The sequence below is a fragment of the Pollachius pollachius genome (assembly GCF_949987615.1).
Source record: "Pollachius pollachius genome assembly, chromosome: 19".
NCBI lineage: Eukaryota > Metazoa > Chordata > Actinopteri > Gadiformes > Gadidae > Pollachius > Pollachius pollachius.
In genome coordinates this window covers 3,961,678-3,973,857 of record NC_136952.1, presented here as the reverse complement: position 1 = coordinate 3,973,857, position 12,180 = coordinate 3,961,678, and the positions used below count along the sequence as shown (strand labels likewise).

The window sequence follows — 12,180 nt, the reverse complement described above, 5'->3', positions numbered from 1 at the left end:
ATAACAATATAAAATGTAACATTTTCCTCGTTTCCACTAGGGGTATCTTTGCTCTACAATTTAACAAACATCTGTAAAATAGTAAAAAATTCAAGGTAGGCCTATAAGAATGTATATAATTCATGAATATATCCTCAATTGGCCGTGGGATCAAAACATGCAGTTTTTTATGGATTTACATTGAGCTGTATGTGTGTATGTGAATTGCAGTGTATGTGTTTGGATACACACACGGGCACACACACTGACATATTTGTATATTATTATATATTTTTTTATTCATGTGGCCTGCAGTGGCGATATCGCACAGGTGTATTCCCACAGGCTCTGAAAACAACAGTCATCAAGCCATATCTCCACCTTCAACTTCATACTATTAGTCTCGTCAGGGATTTGTATCCATATTTACAATTTAAATGTACCTATGATCTTGGACGGCAGATGTCATCACAGTACCCCCCGTCGTAGCTGTCGGAATATATTCCTTCCAGTTTGCCTCTTTTCCCTGTACCAATATATCCTAAAACAGAAAAAAACAACAACTTCTGGCATTCTGGAATTTATGTTATCACCTCCCGTTCCAGTAGTCCGTCTGTTTATAAGGAGGAATGGGTGTTTTGTCAAGCAAGTAGAGAGTGGCTAAGTGATACTTGAGTTATATTACGGCAACCCGATGCCGTTGCCATAAAACGTTGCTGCTTAAAGTCCCTATTATCGAAGGTAAGAACCTCTGCAGACTTTGTAGAGCCGACCACATGCCATGCAGGTCCCAATACTGTACATGGTGTAGAACTCTGCTTTGTAGTTGGCGGATACTCTACACCATGTAGTGACGCCTGTGACAAACAAAGTGTAAGATGAAATAGCACATTTATTTTTATAGAGCAGTAAAAACATGTATAGACCCCACAGGACATTACATTATCATATTAAATTAGGATATTGTACACTGATGCACCCTTCACTGATGCACTTACTGTTGAGCCACAGAAAATGTGCCTGTCTTTTGAACCTGTCAGTGGACACTATGTTCCTGAAAGTGGAACACACCAGAGCCAGAGTTGGGTAAGCTTTATCTCCCTCTTGGAGTACCACCTCAGTGAGGATGTCAGACAGCACTGACTTTGGCAACTGTAAAATAGACGTCAGGCAAGATCAAGAAGATTTCATAGATAACACAACAACAACACAGTTTCAAACGCAATGGGGCGTTTAAAGAATTAAGTTAGTTTTCAGAATTAAGTTAGTTTTCAGAATTAAGGCCAGAAAACAATTAATTCAATGGTATTAGGTTAAGGGTAATTATCACCTACAAAAGCCCCCCCACACACACACACACAATTTCATACAAATTTAGTTATTTTTTAAAATTTCTATCTATTTTATTTATATTATTTTTGCTTTATTATAAGTTGGCTGTAGTTATTTTGTTTCATTTCTCAAGTATGCTGCTTTGAATAGTTTGTGGCGTGTTTAGTCACATAAAAACGCCTCTTTTATTCATAGATTAGAAAAGAAAAGGAGATCGTTAATACAGTACTTACCTAAAGAGCGGAAAAACATGTCAGCGTTTTAGTATGCGCATGCGCATTTAATGACATCGTTTACAGGAAGTGCGTCATTATTGCGCATCTAGGACCCCCGAACCGATCTGGCAGCCGAACACATTTGGTACTCACACCGCCTCCGAGGCTGCTGGTTCCATCGGTCAAATGTCTATGGAAAATAACATGTTTTTTTTTTTAATGATCGTGCTTAACAAACTCTGTAGTGGCGAAGAAGTAAAAGCTGCTCACGTTTGGAACTACACAGTTTTTCGACACTACAGAGTTTGTTATGTACGATCATGGGTGACATCATGTTAAACAAATACATAAAGATTAAAGATCCAAACATTAAAAGAGGTCAAAGTAACAAGGCCTCTTATGCACCTCTATAGACATCCTGGTCCCATCTTGGTTCTAAACTTTAGAAGGAGTCAAGTTCAACTCCCTCCCGCATGAGTTCAGACAGAGTCTCAATCTATGGCCTACTGTTCACGTAATATTTTTGCCTCAGTGTTTTTAAATAGGTTCAATAGAAATATCAGTTTATTATTATTATTCTCATGCTTATATTGTATGCTTATAACACCGACCCATATTCTAATTGTAGTCTTCTTTATTGCTCCACATGGAACTTTCTACGTGGTTTGTGAACAAGAGGTTGGTGGGGTAAACAGAAGCTGCATAGCTACACACAAAATAAACATACAACTCAGTACAAATATACCCTTTGGGAGATAGTAACGGAGCGCTAATGAATCAATAGTCAGGAAGGTACATTAAATTACTTGCCATAAATATTATATAACAGGATCTAAAAAATATAGTATAATAGGATATAACATGTAGTATATTATTGTAACAATCAATTACAATTATAATTTAAAATAGTTATACTCAAATTAGGTCCAGTTTTGGTCGCCCAGGTTATTATAATGATAATGATAATATTATTCTTAATAATAATTGTTTTATGTTTATTATTGTCATTAATATTATTGCAATTATCATGATTATTGTCATTGGCATCAAACAATTGGCCGCAAAAATGTCCAACGAAAATAAAAAAAGGCCAAAATATATAGGCCTACTTTTTTCTGCCTTTGTTGTTTGCTGCTTGCGGTATCTGTGCAGGGAGCTGGTGGGCGCAGCCACACCAATTGGTGAGATGCTGCGCAACTGATCAGGCTTGGCTTGGGCGCCTACAAAGCAGTCCTGCCCAATTGACTCACGCTCCCTGGCATTCAGATGGACATTTTGTATTTGTTGTAGCACTTTCCATGTTTCCTTGATTAAACGTCATGCAGTTACTCATTGTCTTTCGTGGCCTCCCTCTGTTGTTGCACACCCTTGAGCCAGGTTGTATCACTGCAACCGGTAGAACCAGTTAGTATTCCAGTAGCCGTTGTGGTGTGAGCGTGTGCGCGTCCTGCAATTTAAATAAGCCACGCCCACATCGCACATACAGAAGGATACTTGAGCGTCTCGGATAGCAGAGGAGCGCGTTCCTTCCGCCACACCTGTCCGCACAACCGTCCGCCAAGAATGATAAATCCACATCAAAAACTACATCAGGGACCATGGTGATCAAATGTTTCGTGGCCGCGTTGCTCTTCCTTTGCGGTTCATCGGGAGCGGAGAGTAAAGGTGAGGTGTTTGGTTACAGTCAACCGAGTTCCGTTGTTATTGACTTCCGTCGTGCCTGTTGTTTTGAACAGGTTTCTCGGACTGCAAATTGCCGGGTTGGTTTCCATCAAACTTCGAGCAAACAATCGATGACGTTTACCAGTTGAATGCTCAAACCTCTCCTTTCAGATGTTTCCAATGGCTTTTCATCCACACATTCAAAGTACACCGTGGTGTATCCCCATCTATCACATCGATGGAAAAGGAGTGCTAACATATCATCTGACTCGAAAGAGGTTGTTATTTGTTGATATTCATGTTAGAAAAATATATTGTTTTCTGTAAACTCCCAGTCATGGGCATATGCTTGATTAGATCCACATTTACACTGCATTTACACTTATTTCAGAGCAACGAAATGGAAGCGATTTCTTACGAACTTGATATCAACAACAGAAAACACTACCTTCTGCTGAAACAAAATAGGTAACCTGTAAAGCAACACTAGATCTCCCAAGTCGAATCATATAAACTTACATTTTCTTGCCCATTTTTCAGAGACTTCATCTCCAAAAGATTTGTGCAGTATTCCCATCACAGTGGTGGCTATTCCAAGTCTACACGAACAAACCATGTGAGTAGGCAGGCCTATGTAATGAATGTTTCAGATGTTTCACATGTTGGTTTGAACTGACCCAGGTCTGTGTTCTGCAGGTTCACTGCTACTACCACGGCCATGTCGATGGGTACGAGGACTCACTAGTCCTACTCAGCACCTGCTCCGGCCTAAGGTCTGGTCCTCCCTGTTGCTTTTACATCAAGGGTAGAGAGAGAGAGAGAGAGAGAGAGAGAGAGAGAGAGAGAGAGAGAGAGAGAGAGAGAGAGAGAGAGAGAGAGAGAGAGAGAGAGAGAGAGAGAGAGAGAGAGAGAGAGAGAGAGAGAGAGAGAGAGAGAGAGAGAGAGAGAGAGAGAGCGAGCAAACAAGCCGGAAGCAGTCTAAAATCTAAATTGGCTAATACAGAGACGGGCACCATCACCCTAAAACAGATTTTCTCACAGAGCACCTCACCCACTAATAGCTGACCGATAGCTGTGGCATTTGAAAAAAAATCCACTAGAACAATGGCTCTTAAATGTTACCTAAAGCACCTTCATTCTTTAAGGTTCAGGTAGGCTTGATTGTAGAAATTCCTTTCGATTTGAGGCCAGACATCCTAATCATTAGCCAGGCTACCTGTGGGTTGGTTCCTGCTCGGCAGGTAAAACCTCCAAATTGATCTCCAGCCATACCCACGTTCTTTTAGGTGAATCGACCCACATACAGTCCCATCTTCCTTCTGGGAATAGCCCTCTTTAACAGTAGTCAGAAATAAACCGCGTTCTCAACCTCTGCATTGTTTCATACTCTCTCTCCCAAGGGGTGTGATCGTCCTGCTTAACGAAAGTTTTGGGTTAGAACCGGTTCCACGCTCCACGTCCAACGAGCACCACCTCTACCCTCTGGAGGATGTGATGTCAGGAGACGGCGTCTGCGGAGTGGCCAATGAGACGCCGGCGCAGGGACGACCTTCGCCCTTTGACCCGGGCCACACGTTGACCTCACTCCTCCGGGTAAGATGTCTCTCCCCCGTCATTTTGAGTCCACTGTGTAGAAGGTCAATGTCTATCAGGTCATTATTTATCAAGACGTACATTTTCTTCTGTTTGTTCCGTCTTCACAGCGGAGGAGAAATCTGCCTGACACCAGATTTGTGGAGTTGGTGTTGGTGGTGGATAGTCTCAGGGTGAGACTGACAGTTGGTTAACACGTTTCTCTTTTTATGGTCTCACTTTGATGATGTCGATTTTTTTTTTATTTTTTTAGGAGGGATTTATAGTCCTTTTAGACTTTGCCCCCTGTAAAATAATTATAATATAATAATAATGATACCGTACTTTCCTTTTTAATATTTACAGTATAGAATAAAGCAGAGCAATGAGACGGCGGTGATTGAAGAGATGGTGGGAATGGCTAACCTGCTGGACGGGGTGAGAGAAACAAAACCAACCCTGTCGTACGTCATCGTTTGCTTCCCTTTTATCAACGCTGTAGCCCACTGTTAAATTAAATTCCACCCATTTCAGTATTACAAGCAGCTGAACATCCGGGTGGCGCTGGTGGGCCTGGAGATCTTCAAAGAAGAGAACCCCTTTAACGTGGAGCTCTCAGCCCCAGAGGTGTTGACCAGCTTCGTCCAGTGGAGGAAGACTGAATTGTTGCCAAGAATCCAGCATGATGTGGCCCAACTCATTGTGTGAGTGCTCGCTCGTCCTGCCAAACCTGTTCTTTCGATAAGGTCAGAGGTATGCATCGGTACCAGCCAGGGCGACAGAAGGCGGATCCATAACCCTGTTCTGTGGGTTGTGAACCATTATTTCAGTCACTTTTTTCTGATGGTGTTTTTTCGTTTCTCAGGGGTCTACCACGCGTGTACGAGGGGGGCGTCCTGGGCATGGCCTTTGTGAGCACCGTCTGTTCGGCAGCTTCAGCTGGAGGGATCAATGTGGTTGGTTCACAGGTTTTTCTCTCGTTGGTCGTTCCATTTTGTCAGCGGTGGCCTTTTGCCGCGTTGAGCTTCGGCCTTGAAACCGATGCCCATCTGCATTATTTACGACCTGCTGCTGTGGCGACTGTTTCCCTCGAACGATAAACTTCAACCTAACGTGAATGTCAAAACAAGTTTTGGAACATACAGCCCCCTGACCAAACTTTTTGAAAATGTTTCTCCTTTTATTATGTCTCTTAAATGTCCAATTGTTACTTAAGGCTGATCAACTCCTTAATTATGATATGAAATTGGGTCGGGGTCTGTTCTTATAGTTCCAAAGCAGCGCAACGCTACCCTACATCTCAACCGTGGTGGCACATGAGCTGGGTCACAACTTGGGCATGAAGCACGACAACAACCGCTGCAACTGCAGAAGCTGCATCATGTTGGCGACTGCGGGGTAAGAATAAAAGTGTGTGTGTGTGTGTGTGTGTGTGTGTGTGTGTGTGTGTGTGTGTGTGTGTGTGTGTGTGTGTGTGTGTGTGTGTGTGTGTGTGTGTGTGTGTGTGTGTGTGTGTGTGTGTGTGTGTTGTTAGAAATGCGGTAGCCATCTCTCAGTTAATAGTGAGTGCAATGCTCTGTGTGAATATCTTACCTACAGCACCATTTAATCGTAGCATTTGTTAAAGTTTGACTTTGCATAGAAGAATGTTGTTGCATATCCTAGTGTACAAAATGTATTACTGTATTAGTATAATTATTATTTATATAAATATATTTTTTTCTCTCTTTTGACCTTGAAGAGGCTTCACCAACTTCAGCACCTGTAGTGCAGACGACTTTGAGGTGTTGGTTCGCAATGGCGGCGGTCTGTGTCTGAAGAACCCCCCCACCCACTCCGTGGGGCTCTCTCAGTGTGGCAACGGCCTGCTGGAAGATGAGGAGCAGTGTGACTGCGGGAGCCCAGAGGTAGGCGTCATGAGCCTGGTGAAACCACTCTGATATTCGCTGTTTTGTGTTTCGCAGTTCGTGTTGTGTTTGGCCACGGCTGGGCGGCAACTGATTTCCCAATCTCAGAATACGGGCGTGTTGTTTAAAAACCTCCAGCCAATCGGAGAGGCGCTCGGGACAGACCGTGGCGCTCTTTGTTTCCTGAGGAACTGGAACTCCCTCCCCGAGCGCTCTACCGATGTTTAACGCTGTTTCACAGAATCATGTTAGACACGCCGATGGAAATTTTTTATGTGAATGATAACTTGTGTTCTTATGACACAGAGCTAATCCATAAATTGTTCTGTACTCCGTAGCCAATACTTGGAATTAATCGATATATGTGTGTGTGTGCGTGTTGATTCGTTGTGTGACACCAGTGTTGGTTTGTGTGTTGGCGTCCCTCAGGAGTGCAACAATAGATGCTGTGACGCGGCGACATGCAGGTTCTCCGCTGGTTCCTCCTGTGCTGATGGTCTCTGCTGCAACAACTGCCAGGTGAGGCTGCCTGGCTCCGTGTAGCGCCGCACTCCTGTACCAGGTGAGGCTCCGTGTAGCGCCGCCCTCCTGTACCAGGTGAGGCTCCGTGTAGCGCCGCCCTCCTGTACCAGGTGAGGCTCCGTGTAGCGCCGCCCTCCTGTACCAGGTGAGGCTCCGTGTAGCGCCGCCCTCCTGTACCAGGTGAGGCTCCGTGTAGCGCCGCCCTCCTGTACCAGGTGAGGCTCCGTGTAGCGCAGCCCTCCTGTACCAGGTGAGGCTCCGTGTAGCGCCGCCCTCCTGTACCAGGTGAGGCTGCCTGGCTCCGTGTAGCGCCGCCCTCCTGTACCAGGTGAGGCTCCGTGTAGCGCCGCCCTCCTGTACCAGGTGAGGCTCCGTGTAGCGCCGCCCTCCTGTACCAGGTGAGGCTGCCTGGCTCCGTGTAGCGCTGCCCTCCTGTACCAGGTGAGGCTCCCTGTAGCGCTGCCCTCCTGTACCAGGTGAGGCTCCGTGTAGCGCCGCCCTCCTGTACCAGGTGAGGCTCCGTGTAGCGCCGCCCTCCTGTACCAGGTGAGGCTCCCTGTAGCGCCGCCCTCCTGTACCAGGTGAGGCTCCGTGTAGCGCCGCCCTCCTGTACCAGGTGAGGCTCCGTGTAGCGCCGCCCTCCTGTACCAGGTGAGGCTCCGTGTAACGCCGCCCTCCTGTACCAGGTGAGGCTGCCTGGCTCTGTGTAGCGCTACCGGGGACACACTGTTACTGTCCTTTTGGTGTTTGCTGAAAACGACATTCCATGCGTCGTAATTACGTGTGCGTTCATGCGTCGTAAAAATGTTCTGTGAACATATTTGTTATCGTATGGCTTTTGTTAAGAATAATCGTGTGTGTGTGTGTGTGTGTGTGTGTGTGTGTGTGTGTGTGTGTGGGCACTTTAAAATACCCAGGTAGCAATATCCCAGTCGTGTGTGTGTGTGCTACACTACACAGTTCCTCATTTCGGTGTCTCTTCTCCCGCTTCAAGGTCAGAGTGGCGGGGACGCTGTGTCGCGGTTCCGTCAACGCCTGCGACCTTCCAGAGTACTGCGTCGGAAACAGTGGCTTCTGCCCCGAAGACTTCTACGTCATGGACGGCCTGAGCTGTGAGGACGCCTCGGCCTACTGCTACGAAGGGCGGTGCCAGACCTACGACTCCCAGTGCAGGATTCTTTTTGAGCCAGGTACGTTGGGGCGAAGGGACTGATGTTAGTTCCTCAAACCCGCTATGTCTCGGTACATTATAGGACAAGCCATATATAACTAACATATAACATATATAACCTAACCCTACAGTGAATGGGTTAACCTAGCAATTGTTAGTGCTTGGCACTTGTTTCTATGAACATCCACCTTGTACCGACAGCGGTATATTGTTGTTCCTCTTTCTTCTGACGTTGTATGTAACGCCTGTTACGTTGTATGTAACTGGCGTTACATACAACGATGCCATCAAGTTTGATGGCATCGTTGTATGTAATGCCTGTTCGACTAAATATAACTAGATGCATTGTCTTTACAAGCTTAAATATACATGTCCACGCCTATGTGTGTTGAAGTTACACACCTGTTGCAATGTTTAACAAATTTAATTTAAATTTAATTTTATCTGTTTATGTTTTGGACAGAGGCACGAAAGGCGGATGATGAATGTTTCTCTCATGCAAATGTGAAGGGAGATAAGTTTGGAAACTGTGGATATGCTCGAGGCCAAGCCATCAAATGCAGCACAGAGTGAGTATTCTGCCCGCTGTCCCCACCCTAATGACAAACGAGTAATACTTCGTAAAACCCGACCTGTACAACAGCTGGCACTGCATATTTGATTTATACTGCCCACTAGCGTAGACTTGACACACTATGTAATGTAAATAAGCTGCACTTGTAAGGAAAATAACTCTGCCTCTTTGACTGGTTCCCTCCTTCGGAGGAGACGTAAAACCGAGGTCCTGACTTACTGAGGTCATAAAATATCCCAGGGCAATTATCGCAAAGAGAAGGGGTCTCCCCGGTGTCCTGGCTAAAACTGCCCAACCAGGGTAATCATCCCCCTGTATACTTGGCAGATTCCTTAATTCCCTCACTAGCCACCTCAAGCTGGTTTGTGGTGAGTGTTCTGGTGCCGATTGGCTGCAGCGCATCACCCATGTGGGTGCTACACACTGGTGGTGGTTAGTGAGGTCCCTCCTTCACTGCAAGCGCTTTGAGTTTCCAGAAAGAAAAAAAATGCTAAATTCAAGGAATTATTATATTATTATTATGCTGCAGGAATGTAATGTGTGGGAAGGTGCAGTGTACCAACGTGGACGCCAACAAACCGCCCCTCGGCGGCTCCCTGTCCAATACGATCGTGGGCGATTTCAATTGTGTGAACGCGGACTTCAACCTGGGGCCAGATGTGGTGGACCCTGCCTATGTTAACCCTGGTAGCCCCTGTGCTCCAGGAAAGGTGAGCCATAACGTGTGTGTTTGTGTGTGCAGAGTCCACCCGTGTTTAATGATGCGGGTGCAGGAAAGACCATACATTATGTTGGTAACCCTGTGTGTGTGTGTGTGTGTGTGTGAGTGTGTGAGTGTGTGAGTGTGTGTGTGAGTGAGTGAGTGAGTGAGAATGTTCTCCCACAAGTGCAGGGCACTTAAGGGCCTACTTTATGATCGTGATGACGAATTGAAATAATGATATATACATTTTGACATTTGATTACAATAAAAATATTAATTTTGACATTTGATTACAATTTAGCAACACACAACTCCTGAGCCACAAACCACCATAAAAAACCATTGGTTCCTCTCTCCTCTTTTCTCCCAGGCCTGTATGGACTTCAAGTGTGTGAATGCTACTACTCTGCTGCCGAACCTGAATTGTGACGCCCAGACCACCTGTAATGGCAACGGGGTCAGCGGCTGCGAAGTGTACTTAGTGCCGAAATAGCGTGTCGTCCACCACATTGTTTGTGATGATAAAGATGCAACATTGGCAGAATTTTTCCACGTCCAACCAGTAACGTCATTGGTCAAGCTTTGTGGCCATTTTGCAGTTGAATGTATGAAGCAGAACTATTTCTGAAGGTCATATCTGGTTCTTGTGTCTTTTTCCTGCAGGTTTGTGACAACCTGGGAGACTGCCACTGTGATAAGGGGTGGGGCCCCCCCAGCTGTGATAGGTCAGGGAGGGGGGGAAGTGTCAACAGTGGGCCTGCTGCAATAGGTGGGATAAAAATACCTTAAAAATACCTTAAAAATACCTTGACAAAATACCTTAAAAATACCTTGACAAAATACCTTAAAAATACCTTGACAAAATACCTTGACTCTGATCTCTGCTAGGCAGTTTTGGTAACACTTACTTGAGTTTCTGACTTGCAAATTGCCTGCTGTGAGACGGATTGTTGAGGTTATGTTTGTTATGGGGAAATAAGCCTTTGTGTTAGCCCACGACTTTTAAGGCATTTTTTGCTGATTAACAAACACTGAATAACGTATTTGCTATGTTTTTATGCGTTTTATTTTCCACACAATGTTTAGATCTTTCAGGCAGACTGAAACGACCTTGTGTGAACCGTGTCCAACAACAAATGTAACTAGCTGACTAACAAAGTGTGTCATGGTTTCCCCTGTCTGTTGTAATCCAACTCTCTCTCGTGCTGCCTGTGTCAGACTACTCCCTCAGGGATGGGCTCCTGATCTTCTTCCTGCTGGTCGTACCGGTGCTGATCCTCATCACACTCCTGCTGCTCTACAACTTCAGGCGGGGTTCACTGACCGCCTGCATGAAAGCGACGAAACCCGGCAGTAATAACAACAACAGGTGGGTGGAAATGCCTGTTCATGCTTTGTCTTCCTTTATTTCATTTTGTTGTATTTTATTTCATTTTCGGTCATTGCTTGCTAACTATTTTGATGCGGCTTTCCCGATGATTGTATTTTTATATTTCCAGGCCGACAAATGCGCAAAATGCTCCTGGAAACGACCAAACAAATATCAGTATTCCGGCGAAAACTGTGGCCCAACCCCGCAGGCCAACCCCTGCTGACAATGTAACGAAAAAATGAATTTCATCCATAAATACAATGCTGTTCTCTCATATGCAAGGGGATGAGCCGTGTGTGTGTGTGTGTGTGTGTGTGTGTGTGTGTGTGTGTGTGTGTGTGTGTGTGTGTGTGTGTGTGTGTGTGTGTGTGTGTGTGTGTGTGTGTGTGTGTGTGTGTGTGTGTGTGTGTGTGAGATTTTTGTATTATTTAATAATGTGAAGAGCTTTAACATTCAGAAACTACAATTTTTTTTTTTTTTCTGTTTTTGTCAATTGCAAACTCCAGCCCAGAGAGCACACAGCTATACCTGCGACCCCTGGGTATGAACCAATTAAAAGCTTCTATTGATCCCTCCAAATGACTCTATTCCATTCAAAAGTTTGTTCATTTTAACTGAATTTCCACCCGTTCAATTATAGGTTCAGGTTCGGAGAACTGGATTACTGGAATGACGGAGTAGATACCGCAGCGCCGGTTCCCCAGACAGTTCCTCCATCAGTCCCTAGACCCGCACCTCCACAGGGCCCCGGAGTCCCTAGACCCATCAGACCCCTGCCCCCATAAAACTGACCCGACTGGTGGTTTTTAGTTTATGTTCGTCACAAACCATGTATGAAAATGACTTCTAAATTGACTTGTTCTCGAAACTTGAAGAAGAACCTGTGGTATTTTATGTTTGAGAAGTATTGGGTAAACCCTCATTTTCTTGAACCGCAATATCAAAATGGGTATTTGATACATCCCACACAAATGTTAAAAAGATTATATTTTATTGAACGCTTTTTTTTATGTTTATTGAATGTTATTTGTGTTCGTGGATTAAATAAAGTTATCTATTGAATATAGCGTGCATTTTCTTTTTTTATCAAATCGTTGACGCACTATTTCCACTAAGCGGCAGTAAAGCGATATATAATCCTTTAATATATAATGCTGAAGAAGAGGCTGCC

At 44.8% G+C, this 12,180-nt stretch overlaps 1 protein-coding gene across 1 annotated transcript; it reads left to right on the top strand.

The window, feature by feature from the left end:
- The first annotated feature begins 2,990 nt into the window (after positions 1-2,990).
- On the top strand, positions 2,991-12,071 carry adam9b (ADAM metallopeptidase domain 9b). The gene is made up of 22 exons (XM_079756734.1): positions 2,991-3,191; positions 3,360-3,466; positions 3,580-3,656; positions 3,729-3,804; positions 3,885-3,961; positions 4,589-4,781; positions 4,892-4,954; positions 5,127-5,198; positions 5,295-5,464; positions 5,626-5,716; positions 6,031-6,158; positions 6,502-6,667; positions 7,097-7,186; positions 8,184-8,379; positions 8,824-8,929; positions 9,464-9,644; positions 10,008-10,094; positions 10,301-10,406; positions 10,856-11,006; positions 11,137-11,236; positions 11,516-11,550; positions 11,650-12,071. The coding sequence occupies exons 1-22, from the start codon at positions 3,125-3,127 to the stop codon at positions 11,792-11,794; spliced, it is 2,484 nt and encodes an 827-aa protein (XP_079612860.1). The 5' UTR covers positions 2,991-3,124; the 3' UTR covers positions 11,795-12,071.
- The last annotated feature ends 109 nt before the right edge of the window (positions 12,072-12,180 follow it).

Bases quoted from the DNA above. Each gene is read 5' to 3' on its own strand.
- adam9b (XM_079756734.1), top strand. From the start codon at position 3,125: ATGGTGATCAAATGTTTCGTGGCCGCGTTGCTCTTCCTTTGCGGTTCA. The intron at 3,962-4,588 runs GTCTGGTCCTCC...CTCTCTCCCAAG, and splicing joins AGCACCTGCTCCGGCCTAAG to GGGTGTGATCGTCCTGCTTA. The intron at 4,955-5,126 runs GTGAGACTGACA...TAATATTTACAG, and splicing joins TGGTGGTGGATAGTCTCAGG to TATAGAATAAAGCAGAGCAA.